The sequence below is a fragment of the Myotis yumanensis genome, unplaced genomic scaffold (genome assembly GCF_028538775.1).
Source record: "Myotis yumanensis isolate MYYU_CA2020_CCGP unplaced genomic scaffold, mMyoYum1.0.hap1 SCAF_7, whole genome shotgun sequence".
Taxonomy (NCBI): Eukaryota; Metazoa; Chordata; class Mammalia; order Chiroptera; family Vespertilionidae; genus Myotis; species Myotis yumanensis.
Genome location: NW_027223758.1, coordinates 84,085,279 through 84,107,504, shown reverse-complemented (window position 1 = coordinate 84,107,504; position 22,226 = coordinate 84,085,279). Strand labels below are relative to the sequence as shown.

Below are 22,226 nucleotides of genomic sequence, written 5' to 3'. Positions count from 1 at the left end.
TTACAAAAATCTCCCTGGGCAGAGCAAAATGGAGAAATGGACACCCTACCCCTCTCCTTTAAAAAAAGTGTTACTGTGTCCTAGGAGTGCGTTGACCTAGGTCTTACAGACAATGAGAGTCTGGAACTGGCAGGAAGAAGAAATTCGAGGACGCTTCGAGCATGGGAACAGTCGATGCCGAGGCAGAACCAGCGAGGCACCTTCCCTGACCCCAAACGTGCAGGTCCCAAGCTGGTACCAGGAGCACACACGGGCATAGACGATTCATTAAGTGCAATGTCCGCCTCTCTCCAGGAAGAGAAAAATGTGGAAGCAGAATGTATCCCTTCTCTACGGCCTCCAGAGCCTCTTTATTCCTGAGGCCCGGGGTGTGAGGGGGCGGCTGGCGTTTCCCCCTCCACCTTCGGGGCCTCGTCAAAGGCACTGAGTCCGGTCCTGGCAAACCCTGAGTAACCAGACGGCGGTTCCCCTGGCTTGTCCAGGGCCTGCTCGGCGCTGAGCGAGCCGACTGCCGGGGGATGTTTAACGGATGGATTTGGAATTTCTGTCGGCACATGTTGTGTCGGAACCGGCATCTGAGAACTTGGGGCTCCCTACCGTGACAATCCTCATTGTCAGGCTGCGGCTGCCCTGCCGTGGCTGCGGGAGGCCAGGGCCCCTGGGCCTGTCCTGTCTGCTGAGTGGTAGGTACGCAGCATCTAAGATGCGGTCACAACTGTGGCCGGTGAGCCTTCCTGACTGTCAGCGTCCACCTGTTCGTTCCACGGTGTCTACCAGCTCCTTTGCATCTGGCTCGCTCTCCAGTGCAAACACCGAACTTGAAAAGATTAAGTCGAGAGAAAACAAAAGCCCAGCGCTACATCTGTGTCCCCAAAGATGAGCTGGGAGAGGTGGGACATTCGTTTCATTTCACTTCCCCGGGCGCCATGAGCCTGACAGTAGCAGGTTTGCCCAGCGTTGGCTCTGGCGATCTGTCCCAGGTCACCTTTGAGAGGAGACACTCCCAGGAATACTGCCTGTGAGAGTCAAGCCTCCCCCGCCCCATTTATCCTGCTGAGGGGAACACTCCTGGTTCTTAAGTGTCCTTTTCTGCCGTCCGCATCCCTGACAGCTCGCAAAAGGGGGCCGTTTGGCTGCAGAAGTCTGTCACCTGCCGTGTCTGCCAGCACACTCCCCACGCCAGGCATCTGGGAAGGCGGGGTGGCCAGTGCCCGGGAGGTGTGACTGGGGAAGCATTGTCTCCCCCCCCCCCCCCCCCCCCGGGGACGCGGAGCCGAGGGTGGGACCGTCCCTCCTGCTGTCTGTCTGCTGGACCGACCGCAGGCTCTGGGCCCACCTCCAGAACCGCTCAGGCAGGAGGAACGGCAACGCTCCCCGTGCCACTTTGATGTATGGCTCAGAACAGCAACGCCAGCGCCTTGGCCGCCAGCCTCCACGCATCAAGCCTGGGCGGGAGGTGGGGGAGGAAATGAGGCTCCAGCACACAGAGGTCTCCGGGGGGCGCGCGCTGACCTGGATCTCCCGCTGGCAGTCTGGGCAGAGGCCTGGACCATGGCGGCCGCAGGAAAGTTAGGTGATGCCAGGTGCACTGGGAGGAATGGAGCTTCGTGTCCCACCCAGTGGTGAGGCATTGGCTCTGACTGGTCAGAGGACGTGTTCCATTTCCAAGGGATGCCCAGAGGACAGTGACGAGGACAGGGGGGATCTGGGGAGCCTTCTCAGGTGACACCTTCGTGGTGAGCCGTCTGCCTGCTCAGAGCGCGGTTAGGGGAAGCAGAGTCCCAGTTCCATGGTCGCGTCCTTCCCAGCCTGCTGTGACATCACCCCCGGCCCTGAGGTCAGCCAGGTCAGGGGGACAGCCTGTTCCTGGCCACCTGACCTTCAGGCCCCACTCTAGGCTCCATGTGGAAGGTACCCCCCACGTGGATGCTTCTGTCTCTGTTTTCCGTCTGACTTGGCTTGGGCATCTAGGAAAGAAAAATGCAAGTTATTCCGATGATTTGCCAAACTAATTTGAAGGCGCTCATGAAGCCATTGGGGGTGAACTGCCTCCAATAATAGCAAATTAGATGCACTTAAAGAATGATTTTCCGATGTAGTGTGTGCCTCCTGGATGATGACAAAGATTTGCTTCTATGTTTCCTTCAGATTTTTATAGTTTTAACTCTTATCTTTAGGTCTTTGAAACATTTTAAGCTTATTTTTGTATGTGGTGTGAGGTAGGAGTTCGATTTCATTCTTTTGTTTGTGAAAATCCAGTTGTCCCAGCCACGTTCGTTGAAAAAATTTTTCGTTCCTAATTGACTTATAATGTGGGCTTTATTTCTGGATTTCAGTTCTTGCCATTGATCCCTGTGTCTCTTCTTATGCTAGCTCCACACTATCTTATTACTATAGTTTTGTAGTAAGTTTTAAAATTATAAGTATGAATCCTCTAGTGCTTTTTCAAGATTATTTTGCCTGTTCTGGATCCCTAGATATTCCATGTGATTATTCAGATCAGCTTGTCAGTTTTTGCAGTAAAGCCAACTGGGATCTTGCCGAGGGCCTGAGCAAGGCAGGGGAGCCTCAGAGCAGACTTCGCACCGGGGTTTTGTGGGCACCGGGAGACCCTAAACTGTGATGAGATAACTGTCTTGTTTTAACCAGTTAACTGCCACGATATTTTGAATTTAATTAAAAAGGTCCTCCGCTTGCGTCTATAGACGCTTATGGTATACAGATGGTTAATAGACTTTGTCTTTCATTGCACATTTTCCCTGGAAAGGAAAGCACCTTTCCCTGGTTCCATTTTCTTACATCAAAAGAGCATTTGAACTCAACCAGCTGAAAGTCAGGCCCCACAAAAGGAGCCTCGCCTTTGCCAGCTTCTGGGGAAACACGTGCGCTGTGATCCTCTCTTTCAGCGCGTCGCAGACCTGGAGCAGGAAAACGCTCTCTTGAAAGATGAGAAAGAACAGCTTAACCACCAAATCCTGAGCCAGTCGAAAGGTAAGCTCCAAAGAGCGCGAGTCTTCATGTTGAGCTTTCATCTCTTCCCCGCGGCGATCGCCCCAGGCGCCCAGCCAGCGTGGGTTCGTCAGGGTTGCAGTGGGGAGGGGGCTTCTGTGGACGGGAGGTGCGGGAGGAGGGCCCTCCGTTTCATGTGGAGACACACTGTCATGGACAGTATAGTGCCTGGGACTTGGAGTCAGGGAGGCCTGCCCTCAGAATGACTCTGCCCTCCCTCCTGCGGGCCTTGACCAATGCCATCCTCAGCCTCTCCGTCTGCAGCATGGACATCCAGGCACAGAGCTCCGAGGCTCAGGGGGGCTAGAGACTGCGTGGGAGCCACTTACACTGGTGATGGACACGCAGTGAGCACTCAGGGGCGAGTTGCTGCTGCTGTTAAATTCCTCGTTAGCATCACCGTTCCTGCCGTGCTTCCTTCTACCGGGGGGCCGTCTGTTTCCGTTTGCTGAGGAGAGGGTTGTGGGTGACATCCAGGTCACCTGTCTCAAGCACCCACCAGCCCCTCGGGTGCTGTCACCCCCACATCCTGCTTGGCCACAGACGAGCAGTGGGGTCCCAGCCCCAGTTCCCGCCTGACTCGGTGTGGCCTCCAGCAGATCACTCTTCCCCCCTGTCGCCCTGTGGCCCTCCTGCCCCCCGCCCCCTGAGTAATACGTTTTGGTGCGAGAAAAGCCCCCTAACCTTTGGCCTCATCGCCTTATTGCCTTGAACCTCCCTGAACTCCAGGAACTAGAAAGACCCGGAATAAGAGAGAAATCAGGAGCAAAGCCCAGGTTCTTGCAGGGATGCTCCAGCCGTCACTGGGGTGTCCAGCCGGGGAGCTGACCCATGTGCTGCCTGGTCTGCCCCCCACGCCCCACGGGCAGGGTCGGCTTTTTCCCCCCTTAAAGCGTAAGCCGCTAGAGCCAGCTTTCCCGGGCTGGGAGGCAGGTGAGGGCGCTGGGTCAGCTCACCGTGTCTGTGCCAGGGGCTGGCGTGGCAGCCTTTGACAAGAGACTGACCGTAAAGCATGAGTCAGAACATGCCTGGGGATGTTCGGGATGTTCTGAAGGATCCGTGTCTTGCTTCCAGATGACTTGGCCCGCGGCTCCGCCCAGGAGAACCTGCTGATGAAGAGGGAGCTGGAGGAGGAGCGGTCCCGGTACCAGAACCTCGTGAAGGAGTACTCCCGATTGGAGCAGAGATACGACAACCTCCGGGACGAGATGACCATCATAAAGGCGAGGAGGGCGGGCAGTCCTGCTGCCCCTCCGGCTCCCCCACCTGGTCTCGGGCAGCTCCAGCCCCGGGCAGCATCCGACACGCAAGGCTTGGGCATCTGTGTGGTGTCCGTGTCCAGGACTTTCCTGGGAGGCATCACAGAGGAGAGCTGGGCCAGCTGTCACGCCCCAGGACGGGGCCTTTCCCGGCTCTGGGATCTCCCCGAGATCTCAGGAGTGTCAGTGGATGTGTTCTCTTTCGTTTCCTGTTGGGGGAGCATCCATGTTGCCTTAGTAACAGAGCGTGGAGTTCTGACCGCGGCTGCGGTTGTGTGCACACTGAGAGGTCCCGGCGTCTGGTCGTGTCCCCTAATTGTTGACGAAATGCTCTCCATGTGGAAATGTCAAATTTCACGACTTGTCATGGTTTTTCACCACCTACAAACACTCCCTCCAGAAATGCACATTCAAGCAAGACTGAATCGTTAATTGCGTAGAAACCATGAAGAGAAGCTGAATAGGAATATAGAAATCTAAAATCTTGCTACCAAGATCAGTTTCCACTCTCAAAGCCAAATCAGATGCAAGGGGGGTGGGGGGGCGGGGGGGCATTTTTAAATGAACAGTATAGACGGTAGCCTCTGTTTCTAATAAGGTGATGGTTTTCATAAGCCGGTTGGTGGAGGCAGGTTGACCTGGGGCCTGAGGGCAGGTTTGGGAGCGGGGGTCCCGGGACAGGACTGTGCACTTTCCGCAGGACGGGGGGGAAGGGGGACCTCCCCGGAGAGACTGGCCTCGGTTGGGGTTGTGTTTCATTAAGAGACCAGGGAACCCAGCACTCACCAGCGAGGCAGAGTCCGCCTCCAGCGCCTCCCTTCGTGAAAAGTCACAGTTCTTAGCACATTAGCTCATTTTCACTTTTCACGTTTGTCTCCTAAAACAGCAAACCCCAGGCCACAAGCGGAACCCGTCCAACCAAAGTAGCTTAGAATCGGACTCCAACTACCCCTCCATCTCCACATCTGAGGTGGGAGACACAGAGGACGCCCTGCAGCAGGTGGAGGTGAGCGGCAGCCCTCGCCCTGTGCCCAGCTGGGGAGCCCCACAGGGCTTTACTCTTTGGGTGGTGGCCCGAGTCCCAGGGGGCTCATTCCCGACAGCAGGGGCCTGGGCTGCAGGGAGGTACAGACAGTACTCTGGAGTGAGCAGGCACCGTGCAAAACAGTGCACTGCTGTTCGCCTTGCCCGCCCTCCAGGAAGGAAGGAGGGAGGTAGGGCCGGGTGCCTCTTGCAGAGCCGAGGAGCGACTGCAGAGACGTGAAGTGACACCGAAGGAACAGCTAAGCCATTGGAATGGGTGTAATTGATCGTCCCCGCTCAGTATCCCAGTGCGTGCAGTGGTATCATAAATGCGCAAGAACATTTCCCTCCCTGACTCAGGCTGGATAACACTCGGAGGACAACACATACTAATCATTTTGTCTGTATTTTTGTCAGTAATGGCCTCTTAGAATCGCTGCATAATGTACACACCGTGGATTTAACAGTTGGTGTGTAATTTTGTCAAAGGTACAAAGACACAGTTTTTCCTCTGGCCTTTGAAAAGGAGAAAACCGCGAGCGTATGAGCCGTAGGGAGTAGGTGAAGGTGGGTGTGGAGGAGGGGCGGTTATAGCAGCGTGTGTGTGTGTGTGTGTGTGTGTGTGTGGAGCACGCCTGTGCTGGGTGTTGCTGGCAGGTGCTGGGGAAACAGCAGTGACCGAGCACAGAAGGTCCCAGGCGCACGGAGCTCATCTGATGGGGATTAGGTGGTAATGAGTTGATGGAGGAAGTTTGTGATATAATTGCAGGCACAACAGTGCTGTCAGGAAAAATAAAGGATACGAGAGTGAGTGATGGAGTAAAGAATAGGAGAGCCTGGCCAGCGTGGCTCAGTGGTTGAGTGTCGACCTATGAACCAGGAGGTCACAGTTTGATTCCCGGTCAGGGCACATGCCCAGGTTGCAGGCTCAATCACCAGTGGGGGGCGTGCAGGAGGCAGCCAATCAGTGATTCTCTCTCATCATTAATGTTTCTATCTCTCCCTCTCCTGTCCTCTCTGAAATCAACAAAAATACTTAAAAATGATTTTAAAAAGAATAGGAGGGTGGAAAAGGAGGGCCTCAGAATAAAAGTGCAGTTTGTTGTTTGCCATCTGCACTTAGTAGGCATTTTATAAACGCTGGCTTCAGGCCTTGGTTTTGCCACTGCACTCTCAGTCAGCCTGGACTCCAGACACACCACCCATGGGTGTGTGTGTGTGTGTGTGTGTGGCCATCACGTGCAGACAGGAGCACTTCCGTGTGGGTATATGGCCAGAGCACAGGCACAGTCCTGGCTGTGCACTAAGCCCTCATTAAATGCTGGGCAAACCAAATTCTATTGTCACATATGTCCATGTGTGTGCTTAAAAGATCCACATGGATAGGCTCATCCTGATACACCCCACATGTGACAGAGCTCAGGAGGGCAACCCCGGGCGTGGATCTAAGGGGAAATGTGGGGACTGGAGCTGTGAGAGCTGCAGGAGCAGAGGGTCCAGGGCAGGGCTCCTGCTGGCGGGTCCAGGTGCGGTTGTGGGGGCGGCAGCGCACCTGCCGTGATTGGTAACCACACCGGTTCCCCATCAGGAAGCGGACGTCCCGAGTTTTACGGTTCCTCTGGGATGAGACTGTTTTCCAGAAGGGAGCTCTTTTAACTTCCAAATGAAATGGCTGTGTCTTCATCTGTTTGTTCTTGGATATATGGTCGGTCATCTTAAGTGGCTCACTCGGGAGGAATGTAAATGGCTGAGACTCAGATGTTACCCAGACAGAAATGCGCCCGGAGCACGATGTTCACACGAGAAGTGATGGCCGGTTGGGGCTGGCTTTGTACCCAAGACATGGAGTGATGTTTGGGAGGAAAGAGGGGACAGCGGAGGCGGCGGGAGGCAGTGAGGTGCTGTGCGTCCCCTGGGGCACTTCTCCTAGTAAGGTCTCCTCTTCCCTGCCCCGTCCTCCTCCGAAGGAAATCGGCCTGGAGAAGGCAGCCCTGGACATGACCGTCTTCCTGAAGCTGCAGAAGCGCGTGCGGGAGCTGGAGCAGGAGCGGAGGAAGCTGCAGGCGCAGCTGGAGAGGAGAGAGCAGCAGGACGGCAGGAAAGTCCAGGTGCGGAGGCTGCGGCCGCAGAGCTCGCTCCCCCGGGGCTCAGCGGGGGTGTCGCCCTGTGGGTCCTGCTGCTGCCGGGTCTCAGAGAGGAACTTTGTCTTGCATTGACGTCATAATTGCACGTGTGCCACCCACATCACCCCAGTTGGACGGAAGTAAGGGTTAAGTGCCCCCAGGGCAAAGGGTTCCACTGGCGAGGCCAGCGGGGAACTGTGGCCTCGTCACCCACTTGGGAAGTGGAGCAGGGTGTGTGACTAAAGTATAAATACAAGCAGAAGTGAAATCAGAGCAGAGAACATCGAGTGCCCCTTCCCTTTCCAGCTGCGTCCAGCCCCATTGGGCGGGCAGCCCAGCTTGCATCACCCCCCTCCTTCCCACGACCACCCTCACCACAGCCCTGTTATCTCAGTGGCTTGAGTATTGGAAAATCTTGTTGGAAGCCTTAGCGTCCCCAGACATGCCACTCGCTCCAAAGCAAGGCCCCACCGGGCACCTGAATGCATATTTGAAATGTTCACTGAGTGAGAGGAGATAAAGATGTAAGAGGAAGCCCCAGCCATGGATGTATTTGTAAGCTAGTTCGGGAGGACGGGTAAAGCAGGGGGAAGAGGAAATAGCATTGTCGTGCTGAAGTAACTATGGGGTGGTTACAGATGGGAGCTGAGGGTGACATGGGGGAGAGCCATCTGCTATTGCTGGGGAGGGATAGGGACCACCTCTAAGCGATGCAAGGCCGTTTCCGACACGGGTCATATCCTTAGCTGACCTCACAGTGGGTTTGTCAAGGGCCTCTGGCCTTTTCTCAGACCTGAATTACCCATTGTGGGGGTTCGACTGTTCCCCCCGCAGCCCTGCCTCCCCCTGCTCCCCCTACACAGCCTCCTTCTGCAACACCTGACTTCCCTTCCCGATCGGATGTGTCACCGATGCTAGTACATTCCTGGGGTTTCTGAGCCGTAAGCGGGGAGGGGAGGTAAACCTTGCTTGATGGATTTAAATGTCTCGGGGGGGCTGGATTCCGAATGACAAGGGAAAAGATTAGGTTTATAAATGACTCGCTCAGTTAGAAGCGAAGCTGCCCTGACAGGTGAGCGCAGATCAGATATATTCAAAACTGCACGGACGGCAGCGGACGGTGCCTGGCATGCAGGTTTCCGGCCCACCCGGCTGCCCCTAGGATTCGCTCCCGGTCCCCGCCTCACAAAGGCCTAGTCACTCTGAAATCCTGGCTTTACATCTCTTGTTTGTCTGGATACAAATGAGAAAGGGCACCTCTTTGACCCAGCAAGCGTCGGAGCTGAAGGTGTGGCCCATAGCCCTGTGGGTGCACCGAGGGTCTCTCTTCAAGGGGAGCGGCCTTGTCTCCCACGGGGCTTAGTAAGAGGAGTGGGGGGTGATGGATCCCTCTGCAGCTCCCCGAGACCAGGCTTTCCGAGGACGTGCCCTTGGACCTGCCCTGGGTCCCAAGAACCCTGAGGGTCTTTGTTCTGGAGAGAGATGGCCGGGGTCTCAGCTGCAGAGCCCAGCCTTTGCAGAAGGGATGCCGGGGACGTCTGGGATGTACCTCCATGTGGGAGTGACTGCGCCCGCCCTGAGGAGGGGCCTCGGCGACAGCCAGCCAGGCTGTCACCTTCCCATCTGCCCGGCTCCCTCTCCCAGGCCTGGCAGTCACCTGGACCACACCCACCTGCCCCGAGTCCTGGTGTCACACAGCACTGGCTGAGCTGGGGGGGAGGGGGGGGTCACCTGCCACCCTGTCTGCTGGGGGGTGGATGAGGAAGTGGGCTTCTCCCCAAGGCTCAGAGATGTAACTGGGAAAACAGAATACACACGAGCACACACGCCCCCTTCACCTGAGTAGCTCGGGTTTTACCTCATTAATAATTACATCGTTATGATGCATTAATTAACCTCTTAAACAAGGACCTGAGTCTCAGAGTGCCAGGTTCCTGGGGCTGCCGAAACAAAGCACCACAACAGGAACGTCCTGTCTCGAGTTCCGGAGGCCGGAGGTCAGGAATGAAGGTGTCCGCGGGGCCGTGTCCCCTGGAGGCTTCGGGGAGCCTGTTCCGGGCTCTGAGCTGTGGCAGCTCACCGCTGGCGTCCTGGCATGTGTCTGTCCTCCCTTCCTTAAAGGACAGCCCTAGTGGATGAGGCCCATCCTATGCCTGCATCTTAACTCGATAACATCTGCAAAGACCCGGTTTCCAGACTAGGTGACATGCAACAGGGGTTGGGATTTCATCCTATCTGTTGGGGGCACTGAACCCCTAACAGGGTGTTACACATATTCAGGTGCCTGTGAGCATCATGGAATAAAGTTGGGGGGCTGGGGAGATGCTTATGGAGCGCCTCATGGTGGCCTGAAGTGGCGAGCTGCGTGTGGCGGGTGGGGAGGGAGCACACGTGTGCGGGGGAAACAGTTTGACCACAGCTGGGCATCTGTGCTCACCTTTCTGCCTCTCTGTCCGGGCAGGCGGAGCCACCAAAGAACGACATCGACCTGGACCAGGACACAGATCTAGCCTACAACACGCTGAAGGTGAGGCTCGGACTCCCGCCGGGGAGGTTCCCATCAGGCTGCTAATAAGCAGGGCCATACGCACACCATGTCCTCGGAATGAAGGGGATTTTGTTTTTACTATGAGGAGCTGTCATATATGTTAACAGGAAACTCTTCCCTCCTTCTGACCCCAAACCGGGGGTTTTCCACACCAAGCAACTGTCCACTTCTCTGTGGACGCCCAGGTGTCCTGCCACTGACCTCCTCTCTGGCCCTGACTGCCTGAGTCGGCACAGACCCCGGGCTGGGGGCTCAGTCCCACAGGACTGTCCCCACTTCAGACGCCATCACATTTTCGGCTCCCAGGTTGCCCACACTTCCATCCATCTTGCCTACAAATCAGCCCCCCCGCCCCCGCACCCCCTTCCAGGTTCGGTCATTTGTGAGAACAGCTCACAGAACTCAGGAAAGCCCTTTGCTGGTTTTGCATAAAGGATGCCGTGGCCGATGGAAGGGGGCAGAGGACGGGGTCTGAGGGGAGGATGGAAGGGGGCAGAGGACGGGTATGAGGGGAGGATGGAAGGGGGCAGAGGACGGGTCTGAGGGGAGGATGGAAGGGGGCAGAGGACGGGTATGAGGGGAGGATGGAAGGGGGCAGAGGACGGGTCTGAGGGGAGGATGGAAGGGGGCAGAGGACGGGTATGAGGGGAGGATGGAAGGGGGCAGAGGACGGGTCTGAGGGGAGGATGGAAGGGGGCAGAGGACGGGTATGAGGGGAGGATGGAAGGGGGCAGAGGACGGGGTATGAGGGGAGGATGGAAGGGGGCAGAGGACGGGGTCTGAGGGGAGGATGGAAGGGGGCAGAGGACGGGGTCTGAGGGGAGGATGGAAGGGGGCAGAGGACGGGGTATGAGGGGAGGATGGAAGGGGGCAGAGGACGGGGTATGAGGGGAGGATGGAAGGGGGCAGAGGACGGGGTCTGAGGGGAGGATGGAAGGGGGCAGAGGACGGGGTATGAGGGGAGGATGGAAGGGGGCAGAGGACGGGTCTGAGGGGAGGATGGAAGGGGGCAGAGGACGGGTATGAGGGGAGGATGGAAGGGGGCAGAGGACGGGGTCTGAGGGGAGGATGGAAGGGGGCAGAGGACGGGGTCTGAGGGGAGGATGGAAGGGGGCAGAGGACGGGGTCTGAGGGGAGGATGGAAGGGGGCAGAGGACGGGTCTGAGGGGAGGATGGAAGGGGGCAGAGGACGGGTATGAGGGGAGGATGGAAGGGGGCAGAGGACGGGGTATGAGGGGAGGATGGAAGGGGGCAGAGGACGGGGTATGAGGGGAGGATGGAAGGGGGCAGAGGACGGGGTATGAGGGGAGGATGGAAGGGGGCAGAGGACGGGTCTGAGGGGAGGATGGAAGGGGGCAGAGGACGGGTATGAGGAGAAGATGGGCGCTCCACGGCCTCTGCAGGCCCAGCCCTGCCAGCACCTCGTGTGCTCACAGCCCCAAGCTCTCCACCCCATCATTTAAGGTTTCCATGGTGGTTCCATCGCGTAGGCCCCATTGATCAGTTTATTGGTATTTAAGGCAATCTCCAAGCCCCCCCCTCCCTTTCTGGAGGTCAGTGGGTGGGGCTTTCTAATCACAAGGTTGGCTCCTCTGGCAGCCAATCCCCATCCTCCAAGAGTCACCTCATTAGCATACACACTCAGAATGTGACAAAAGAATTTTAGACGCTCTGTGCCAGGAACTGGAGTCAGAGACTCAATACGCTTTCCTTTTTCTCTTTTTTTTAAAAAAAATATTTTTATTGACTTCAGAGAGGCAGGGAGAGGGAGAGAGATAGAAACATCAATGATGAGAGAGAATCACCAATTTGCAGCCTCCTGCACGCCCCCGCACTGGGGACTGAGCCGGCAACCCAGACACGTGCCCTTAACCAGAATCGAACCCAGGACCCTTGGGTCCACAGGCCGACACTCTATCCACTGAGCCAAACCAGCTAGGGCATTAATACGCGTTTCTTATGTCACATGTCTTACCTGCCGGATTCGGTTTCAGTTCTAATAAAATGTGGCCAGTGGGATAAAACCACTTTGAGCAAACCATCAGGATTTTCAGGGAGAGATGTGAGGCAGGGATCCCGCTGTGTCCAGTGCTGGCCCGGGAGAGGTGGGGAGGTGGCGGGAGGGAGGCCAGAGGCCCAGGGCACAGGGGCCTGCGTTCCTGCTGTGATGGGGGAGTGGGCCCCTGCAGGGGGGCGTGTGCAGAAAGGGGCATCAGAGCTGCCCACTCCCATTCCCATTCCCCCAGCCTCTTATTGGGAACGTATCCAATCTCCCAGGGTCGGTTGTGTGATGGGACCACACGTAACTCTGGGAACCATTGCGTTGCCCAGAACAGCCCCGCATCATGCCCTGATCCTGACCGAGTTGCTCTCAGTTCCTCAGGAGGATGGGCAGGTTGGGTGAGGAAGGCGGAGGGGGGACCCTCCTGGGGAGAGCGCTGTGGGCTCAGGCGTGACGGAGCCTGTCGCTCGGCCGTCTTCCAGAGGCAGGAGCTGGAGTCAGAAAACAAGAAGCTGAAGAATGACCTGAACGAGCTGAGGAAGGCCGTGGCCGATCAGGCCACACGGAACAACGCCGCCCCCGGCTCCCCCGACGGCTACGGCCTCCTGCTGAACCAGCTCAGACTGGCCAACGAGGAGCTCGAGGTCCGCAAGGAGGAGGTGCTCATCCTGAGGACCCAGATCGTCAGTGCCGACCAGCGCCGCCTGGCGGGCAGGAGCGGGGTAACAGCTGGGCGGCCTCGGTGGGTGGGTGTGTTGGGACAGGAGGTGACAGGAGGGTCTGAAACCTACACGAGCAGAGTCTTTTGTGCTAGGGTCGCCTCTGACGTCAGAGCAAGGGGCTTGCTGCCTTCCCAGCGTGACCTTTCATGGGAGACTTTGCTGGAAGTTTCTAGAATCCTCACAATTTTTCTCAATACGAGCATGTTCAGAAGGAACTAGGGCCCCAGCTGAGCGTCTCTCCCTCCGCCCCCCCCCCCCTCGCCTGGTGTTTCACCTCGTGCTTTGCCCCTTGCTCTTTACTTAAATTTTGAGGTGAAAGTCTTTGCTCTTTCTTGGTCCTCTCAGGGTAACAAGTCCAACTCAGCATTTGTTCCTCATGTTTTCAGCGTCTGGGACAGAGTGTGGAGCGGAGGGAGGGGCGGAGGCCACCGGGTCAGGCTGGTGGCTTCGGAGCCGGGAGGATGGGGTGGGGTAGGGTGGCAGGAATGAGTGTGGAGGATTCCAAGCAGACAGATCTGGGTCTCGTCCTCTGGACCTGGGGTGCTTTCTCCTCCGGGGACACTGTCCTTGCATCGTACCCCATACCCCCACCCCGTGCCTTCCACAGCCAGGCCTCGCCATTCTTCCAACGGGACCTAGTCACGTCCCTGCCCGGCCAACTGCGGGGATCCGAGGTGGTCCTGGGCTGCGCCACTTCCCAAAGATTCGCTTTATCCTCTGTCTGGGTAGAAAGTCATTCCTTTTTTTTCTTTTCCAATTACAGTTGACATTCAGTGTTATTTTGCATTAGTTTCAGGTGTACAGCATGGTGGTTAGAAAATTATATAACTTATGAAGTGATCCCGATAATTCTAGGACTCACCTGGCGCCATAGGCATCACATTATCATTGACTGTGTTCCCTGTGTGGTACTTCACATCCCCGTGACGGTTCTCACCACCAACTTGTATTTCTTCATCCCACACCTTTTTCACCCAGTCCCCCCACCACCCTCCTCGCTGGCCACCCTCAGTTTGCTCTCTGCATCTCTGAGTCTTCTGTTTAGTTTGTTTATTTCAACAGAGACGGCTTTCTTTTCCCTTCAGGGGGGAGAGAAGAAAGGCAGGGGAACCTCACAGTGCTAACGCTAGTCAAGATTTAGTCATTTTACATGACCTTGGGCAACGGCACTAAATGAGACGAAGAGAAAAAGGAGCACAGGGGATCTTTATTTTGCTCGTTAGATTCCACAAATACGTGAAATTATATGGAAATTCTCTTTCTCTGTCTGACTCATTTCACTCAGCACAGCACCCTCTTGGTCCATCCATGTTGTCACAAATTGTCAGGCTTCATTCTTGTTCGTGGCCAGCATGCCACCATGTACAGACACCGCGTGTCCTTTATCCACTCGTCCACTGGCGGGCACGTGGCCGCTTCCAGGTCGGGGCTATGGTGCAGGGAACAGAGGCTGTGTGTCTTCTTGGATTAGTGTTTTGAATTTCTCCGGGGATATGAAGTCATTTCGTGACAGCTATTTGTATAACTGGAGTTATTTCTTTATTTCACCCGGGACCTCTAGGAGCCGAACATTAATGCCAGGACCAGTTGGCCCAACAGTGAAAAGCACGTGGATCAGGAAGACGCCATCGAGGCCTATCACGGGGTCTGCCAGACGAACAGGTAGGTCCCGCCTCTCGGTCTGTACCTGGAGCCGTCACTGGCAAAGGGGTCTTGCCCAACCTCATCTCCTCGTGCACTGACTGTGCGCTCCTCAGGGTGTCTCCTCTGTTCTGGGAGATGAGTGAGGAGGAGCAGGCAGTGAGCCATCACCCTAGGAAGCCTGCTGCTGCTTCGGCGGGACTCCAGTGGCACCTGGGGCGGCAGGACCCAGGTCCCTGCAAGCATTGGGGACGGGAGCTTCCCTGGGGGCTGAGGAGAAGGAAAGAGCGGCTTTCCTCACTGAGAGGGAAGTTGCACACATGGTCCACTAAGCAGGAGGCGGGGCCTGCCCAGCTCTTGGCTGCAATGCCACCCCTAGAACCCACGCCAGGCACTCCAGAGGCTGGGCCGGAGAACTTGGCCGCTGCCCTGTCGGCTAGAATGAGACTGCCCCGGGTTTTAGTTACCAGCCACCTCCGGGCCCTCCTCAAGGACAAGCTACCAGGCAGGAGTGACTGTCTGCAGGAGCAGCAGGGCCCGGGCTGTGGCGGACGCTGGGGAATATGCACTCCCCCGCCCAGTCGCTTACTGCGGAGTAACTGCTTCCTGGCCGCTCAGTGCCTCCGTGTCCTCCCCTGCGAATTGGGGCAATCAGAGCCGCATGCTTACGATGGTGATTGAGATTCGGCGAGTTGGAAGCACTCGCTGCACGTGGTGAGCGTGTGGTCATCCCCGTTATCACCACCTGTGCCTCTGCGCCTCTGTGGGCACTGGCGGCTGGCCTTTGCCTGGGCTGCCTGTCTCTCCCAACCTCAATGTACAGAATGCAGGGCAACCGCTACGCATTTGTTCGGGATTTCGGAGAACAGCACGCACTTCCAGGAAGTGCCAGCAGGTGGCGCTCGAGAGCAACGTGCAGCCTGCAGGCATGGCACAGGATCGCGGACTCCTCTGTGGTCTGATTTCCACAGCTTTTCATCTCCCCGCTTTCTGCAGAGGGGAAACTGAGGCCCGGGAGGGTTGAGCGGCCTGTAGCCACGTTAAGGTAGCATCCAGGAGGCCCGACTTCCAGGCTGGCCTGCCTCCAGCCCACTGTGTAGGTAACTGGAAGGACCCCAAGAGGAAACTAAATTTATTTCAATAGAGATGTAATTCTTTTCCCTTCAGGAGGGAGAGAAGAAAAGGCAGGTGCACCTCACAGTGCTTAAGCTAGTCAAGATTTAGTCATTTTACATGATCTTGGGCGACGACACGAAATGAGACAAAGAGAAAAAAGAGCACAGGGGGTGCTTAAAATGTAAGGGAGAGCGAAGCGGGCATGGCTGGCCCTGACTAGCAAGTGTGCGCATCTTTCTGATCGTGGGAACCATCACCGTTATCAGCTCCCTTTTTCTTCACCCAGTGGCTGTCAAAGATAGGTTTCTAGGAGCTGCTTAATGCCCTGGACTTGTCTTCCCTTGCAGCAGTAAGGATGGTGATAACATAAAAATAGCTTTTCTGATATCTTAAAATCACCGCCTTCGCAGCAAGCCCAGGGAGCGATAGGGAACCAAGAGCCAGCCTGAGAAACTGGCAAGCACAGAAAGGGGCCGCTGGCCCTGGGAGTGACCCCGAGGGTTTGCCTGACTTCAGTTTGGGGGATCCCAGCAGGATCCCAGCAGGGAGGGGGCCTGCCAGGCTGGGCAGGAGGACTCGGACTGACCCCTGGAGGCCAGCTGGGGAGGACATCTCGTCACCATGGGGGCTGCCCTGAGCACACAGAGTCACTTGTCCTCTCCTACTGTTTTCCTGTAATGGAGGGTGTTCTGGTTTAAACCTAAATTGTGTTGTGTGGGGGTGATGGGGAAGCGGGGTTGGGGAGAGCGTAAACATACAGTGGGTTCTGATTATATTTCTAGAAGGATTCGAAACGCCCCCATACCCAACCACAGCCTCTCTAAAGGGCCCATGGTCCCCCAGTTCAAGACCTTTTTCCCTTGGTAACTTTCACAGTGTGTCTGTGGCCTCTTTGGGAATGGGGCGTATAGCCATGAGTATTTGTTGATTGATTGACATCACTTAACATTTAGCAAATGCCTAGGAGCTGAGTTGTCTGGGGTCTTCCTTCTCCAAGCACCAGGTGGCGCTCCCTCCTCAGCCTTTGCCCCTAATGGTGTGTGGGTGGGGGAGGGAGCCTCTCCTTGGAGGATTTGGTTCTCTTTCATCTGGGAACAAAGGGTGGATGCCAGTCCGTTGACTGGTTTTTCATTTCCCCGTGCGCCTGACTTCCTGAGCACCGCGGGGTGACGGGGCTGCACAGTTCTCTGCTCATCTCTGTGCACAGTACCTGGCACGTTACAGGAGGAGGAACTCTGTGTCTCCCGCTGAGGCTGGTGGCGGGGAGATTAGTGCTGGCTTCTCCCTGGGTAGCCGGGCCACACACCTGCCCCTCCCTGGAGAGCGTTAGGGCTGGCGCGTCTGCTGTCCTGGGAACGTTGGGGTTGCGAGGACGCTGTAAGAGAGGCGGCAGGGAAGGCGCTTTAGTCCAGGGACCGGACACCACCTGGTCTAGCTCAGTGTCAGGCAAGTCATCTGCATCCTGCTGTGCCCACGTGTGTGCGAGAGGGCTGGCGTGTGGGAGGGAGGGCGCCCTGGGTCCCTTCAGCCCCTCCTGAGAGTGCCTGCCGCTCAGCTGGCTTCCCTCGCGGTGGGTCGCAGCGCAGGCTACTCAGAGGCCCTGCCTCCTTAAGTGGAAGCGGCAGTACCTGCGCAGGGAGCGGTGCTGAGCTGTCAGCTCCTCTTCCGTGGCCCAGGTCACTGCTGGGTTTGCAGGGATCAAGGGGACACACCAAGAGGGGCCAGCAGAAAGCCTCGAGCAAAGGCAGTGTCTGGGGGCCAGGGAGGGCTCTGGACACCTGTGGGCAGGAGCCCTGGTAGGAGGGGAGCCCAGGATAAGCCTGTTGGCAGCCCTCCCCCACGGCCCGACCAGAGAGAGAACACACCTGACAGGGAGTAGCAGGACCCGGACAGAGGCCTCAAGTAGCCCTAGAGCTGTGCTCACCACACTTCCCTCCTCCTGCCAGGCAGACTTCTCCGAGGGCCTGGTGCTGACGTGAGCAGCCTGGGAGCCCTGCAGGCTGGGCCCTTCCTCCGGAGGCTGAGCGTGGGAGAGGGAATGGTAGTTACACCCCCTGATGGCGCACACAGCCTGTCGGGCAGCACAGAGGCTAACCACAGCCAAGCCCCTCCTGGGGACGGCTGCTTTTCCCCGGGAGCTAGAAGGGCTGGCTGGTCCTGACACAGGCAGCGTGGCTGCAGCTCCTGCCAGGAAAGTTGGGCTCCAACCAGCAGGAGGTTCCCCCGGAGCAGAGGCCCTAGGAACAGGGGGTGGAGGGGCAGAATCCTGAGGGGTTTGCCCGCAACCCCCACCCATCCCGCTGGCCTCTGAGCCACCCAGCCCGCTGGCCTCTGGCCGTCTCCCGTGTGCCAGGCTGTCCGCGGTGGAGAGGGACATGGTGGAGGTGCATGTGACATGTGCCTGACCTCCAGGCGCTGCCTGCTGGCATCTGGAGAGGGCACAAGAATTTGCAAGTGGAGTAAACAGGACTAACACCCCCCAGTCCCATGGTCCAGGGGAAAGATCAGTTCTCATCACAAGTCTTTATTAGCTGCTGCTTTTTTGCAAGACTGCAGCGAGGGCTGGGGTTGAGATGAGTTCATTGTTTTGCCCGTAAGTAGTGACAGAGGAAATGCCATTGGAAAGCAGGCGAGCCTGCAGTCTCCTTGCTTCCCCTGGCCCGCCGCGTGCCCCGGTGCTGCCCTGTGCTCCGCCCAGTGCTCGCAGGTCCCAGGGCGCTCGGGCCTCCCCTCCCTGTTTGCGTCCCCGGGTCCTCCCTTTCTGCCCCCGAAGACTCCCTCTGAAAGGGCAAAGGACGCTGAGTGAGAACTTGGGAGGCCCACCCAGCCCGAGCCCCTGCTGGTCACAGAACCACCCCCACCAGTGCCCCCACTGCTCGCTCCTCGGCCACGGGTTTTCCCTTCTGTGTGGATAGCGAGTCCCACAGGAGACTGGGGAGAGGTGGCCCTTTGCGGGCGCCCACGCGCTGCAGACAGCAGGGGAAGGACCGGAGCCCCAACTTGGTGAGCCTTCCCCGCTCTGGTTCCCAGCCCTCGGCTGGGCCCTCTGCCCGTCTCTTTCCTCTGCACTGGACGCCCTTTGTCTCTTTGTCCTTTATTTCTAGCAAGACTGAGGACTGGGGCTATTTGAATGAAGACGGAGAACTCGGCTTGGCCTACCAAGGCCTAAAGCAAGTTGCCAGGTGGAATCCATGCCTTTCTCCTGTGTCTGCTCGTCTGTCCTGCCTGCTGTGTCTGCGCTTGGGTGCCAGCTGGAATGGGTGCAGGGGGCGGGGCCCGGTTCACGGGGCGGGAGCGGCCCCTGTCCAGGCTCCTGGATGAGGTGGGGAAGCTGCCTGTTAGCACCTGGTGGCTCAAACCCCCCGGTCCGACGCACGGCTCTGTGTCTGAAGGAGCAGCCTGGGAACGTCACAGGCACACGGCTACCTTTAGAACAGTGGTTCTCAACCTTCTGGCCCTTTACATACAGTTCCTCATGTTGTGACCCAACCATAAAATTATTTTCGTTGCTACTTCATAACTGTAATGTTGCTACTGTTATGAATCATAATGTAAATATCTGATATGCAGGATGGTCTTAGGTGACCCCTGTGAAAGGGTTGTTCGACCGCCAAAGGGGTCGTGACCCACAGGTTGAGAACCGCTGCTTTAGAACAAGGCAGAGAAGGGAATTGAATTCGCAGCCTGGAGTCCGCGCTGCTGCTCTGCCACGTGTTGACCGCAGGACCTGCTGCGAGCACCTTCCGGAATGTGCTGTTGGCTGTGCTCCGGGCACAGGGCTCCCGGGAGCCTGCCTCCCTCCACACGCCTGCTGGCCGCTGTGCCCGTGACTGCCTGGAGCTGGCAACAGCTGGCAAGCCTGGGCCACGCATGCTGCATGTGTCATGTCTGACCCTCACCGCACGTGTGTGGGGTGAGGACACCGAAGCGTGCAGTGTTTAGGGAGCTTGCAGCTTAAGCAGAAGGCCCAGAATTTGACCCTGGTTTCACTTGATCCCGAAGTCTGAATCCACAACCACGGTCTGCAGTGTGGTGAGCAGGTTAGCGAGGGGGTCAGACATGGATGGTGACAGCACGAGGGCCTCGTCACACGCTTACTGCCAGCACATGGCTCGTGGGGCCGAGGCAGAGCTCTGCACCGGAGTCTCACAGGTGGGCGGGGCCTGCAGGCTCGTTCCCGCAGAGGAAGCAGAGGCTCCGTGCGGTGGGAACTCAGAACGGGAGCCGGGGCGCATGCACCTTCCTCAGAGGTCTGCCTGCGGAGGACGCGGTGGAGGCCCATTAGAGCAGGGGTGGGAACGCCCGGCCCGCGGGCCATATAAGGCCCAGGAAATCATTTGGCCACGGCAGTAGGGGTGAGGCAATTCAAGGTTTGACCAGATGTGGCAGGCTGCTTTTTAAGCTGATAATTCTGTATGCCCGCGAATGATGCTATAAATACCCAAATGGCCCTGGGCGGACAGAGGGCCAGGAGGAACCCCCTGGTTTCACATGGGGGTCCCCCCACCCAATAAAACAAACCTCTTGTTGGGTCAGGGATCTGGCCATTATAATAATAGAAACAGCAGCTAATACAGGGGTGGGCAAACCAGGGTTACAGTGTTTGTATAGAAAGTAATACAGTAATTAGTGAATAATAGTAGAGAATAAACTCTGCACTTACCACGTGCCTGCCATGCGCAGGATGCTCGCCCTGTGTCACCCCACGACTTGTGACGACCCAGCGAAGCCGGCTCTATTCTACCGGCGAGGAAGTGGAGCCAGAGGCTGCCTTGCTCACAGGTGGCGGGTCACCTCTGAACCCAGAGTCAGGAGACACACTCTCCCAAGAGCCAGCGACCTGGGCGCTCTTCTCCCGAGAAGAGAGGCTGGTGTTGCTCTGAGGCAGGCGTGGGGAGCCTTTCCCTGCCCTGGGCCAGCTGTGCCCGGCTCTGGACACAGTCTTTTTCTGCATCCCAGGAAGATGTGGGGGTGAGCCTTCCATGGGGGGATCGTGGCAGGAAGCTTTCACCCAGAGCCTCCTACCTCCCTTCATGTGGCGTTTACGGGGCCAGGAAGCGTGTGCAGGCGATCAGTCCACACACAGAGCACCGTCGCCGTGTTAGTGTTTAACTCCCTGCGTGGGGGCTGCTTGGGGACCTTCACTAAGCGCTTCCTCGGTTGCGATGGAAGAAGGTGCTCTCCCACCTTTGCCCCTGGTCCTGGGCCTTTTGGACTCAGAGACACACCTTCCCCCAGGTCATCTGCAAAGTCTCTGTTTCTGTTTGACTTGGGGGTGTTTATGAACGGCTGGAGGTAAAGTGGGCGAAGCAGTGGTGAAGATAAAAAGGAAAGGGGCTAAGGATCTGCCTTTCTGCAGCCAGCAGGGAATCTGCTATAGGGTTCGTTCGCTCTGCCAGAGTCGTCTTAGGGGGAGTCTCGTGAGCTTTGGGGCAAATGTGGGTGCTTTTATTTGGAAGATGCTGTACAAAATGCGTTTCTGCTGGTGACATTTTGACGCGGAGACAGTCTCTCCTTCCCAAGCCAACCAGACTGTGCTCGAGTGAAGAACAAGGGCACGGGCTGGGTGGCTCAGCTGGTTGGGCATCATCCTGTGCACCGAAGGGTTGTGGGTTCGAGTCCTCCGAGAGGAAGGGCTGGCCTGCTGGCCCCGTGAGCTGCACAGACCTGCCCCTGAGCGTCCGCCCGCTGGGCGCGTGCACTTGCTGCTCGTGCTTGGCTGCTCCCCGTGCATGTCCGCCCGCCCGGGGCCCTCACCCGGGGGCACTGACCCAGCCCCGCGTCACCTGCGCGCCTCTCCCGGGTGCAGGTTGCTGGAGGCCCAGCTGCAGGCCCAGAGCCGTGCCCATGAGGAGGAGGTGGAGTGCCTCCAGGCCCAGGTGGAGGCCCTGAAGGAGGAGATGGACAGGCAGCAGCAGACCTTCTCCCAGACGCTGCTGCTGTCCCCGGAGGCCCAGGTGGAATTTGGTGTCCAGCAGGAGATGTCCCGGCTGACCAACGAGAACCTGGTGAGTAGCTGTGCCCAGCAGATCCCAGCTCTGGGCGGTCATGTTCTAGGAGACAATAGGATGAGGGATGGCCTTCATCTAAACGGACACGGTGCATGTCCTTGGCCCAGGAGCAGGAACAGAGGATCTAGAAGCCTCCAGCCAGCAAGGGTTGTGGCGATATCTCGGGGTTGAGGGAAGCACGTGTGTGGTGGTCAGGAATTCTGGCTGGGCGCAGTGGGCACGGCTTGTCTCAGCAGCCCTGGCGGTGGCTGGGCTGGAGGACCTGAGACAGCCCATTCCGAGCCTAGGTGCGGTGCCGGCTGGTCCCCTCCGTGGGGTCTCTCTCTCTCCACTCTCTCTCACTTCTGGTCTGCCCTGGGCTGCTTTGTGTGGCAGCTGACTTCCAGGAGGATGAACGCAGCAGCAGGGGGCCTCTTAGGACCCAGTCCCCGAGCTGGCCCAGGTCGCTTCTGCCACTTCGACTGATCAAAACAAATCCCCTAGCTAGGCAGGATAGTGTGGGGGCGGGGGGGGGGGGGGGGGGGGAGGAGTGTGAGTATATGGGTGTGTGTGTGAGAGTGTGTGCATGGGGGGGAGTGTGAGTATATGTGTATGGGTGGGTATGGGAGTGGAGGGGTATGGGGGTGTGAGTGTGGGGGGGGAGGGGGAGTGTGAATATATGTGTATGGGTGGTATGGGTGTATAAGTATATGGGAGTGTGGGCATGGGGTGGGGGTATGGGGGTGTGGGTGTGAGTGTGGGGGGAGGAGGGGGAGTGTGAGTATATGTGTAT

General features: G+C 57.6%; 1 protein-coding gene across 2 annotated transcripts in view; it reads left to right on the top strand.

The window, feature by feature from the left end:
- Positions 1 to 22,226, top strand: part of MYO5B (myosin VB) — a 196,325-nt gene that overhangs the window by 157,262 nt on the left and 16,837 nt on the right. Inside the window, exons 23-31 of one of the 2 annotated variants that reach the window (XM_070421140.1) lie at positions 2,907 to 2,991; positions 4,084 to 4,232; positions 5,155 to 5,274; positions 7,259 to 7,399; positions 9,876 to 9,941; positions 12,447 to 12,686; positions 14,248 to 14,348; positions 18,548 to 18,625; positions 21,253 to 21,451. In XM_070421140.1, the coding sequence (XP_070277241.1) occupies positions 2,907 to 2,991; positions 4,084 to 4,232; positions 5,155 to 5,274; positions 7,259 to 7,399; positions 9,876 to 9,941; positions 12,447 to 12,686; positions 14,248 to 14,348; positions 18,548 to 18,625; positions 21,253 to 21,451 (1,179 nt within the window). The remainder of the gene's footprint in view (positions 1 to 2,906; positions 2,992 to 4,083; positions 4,233 to 5,154; positions 5,275 to 7,258; positions 7,400 to 9,875; positions 9,942 to 12,446; positions 12,687 to 14,247; positions 14,349 to 18,547; positions 18,626 to 21,252; positions 21,452 to 22,226) is intronic. The other variant, XM_070421141.1, reaches the window with a different exon arrangement.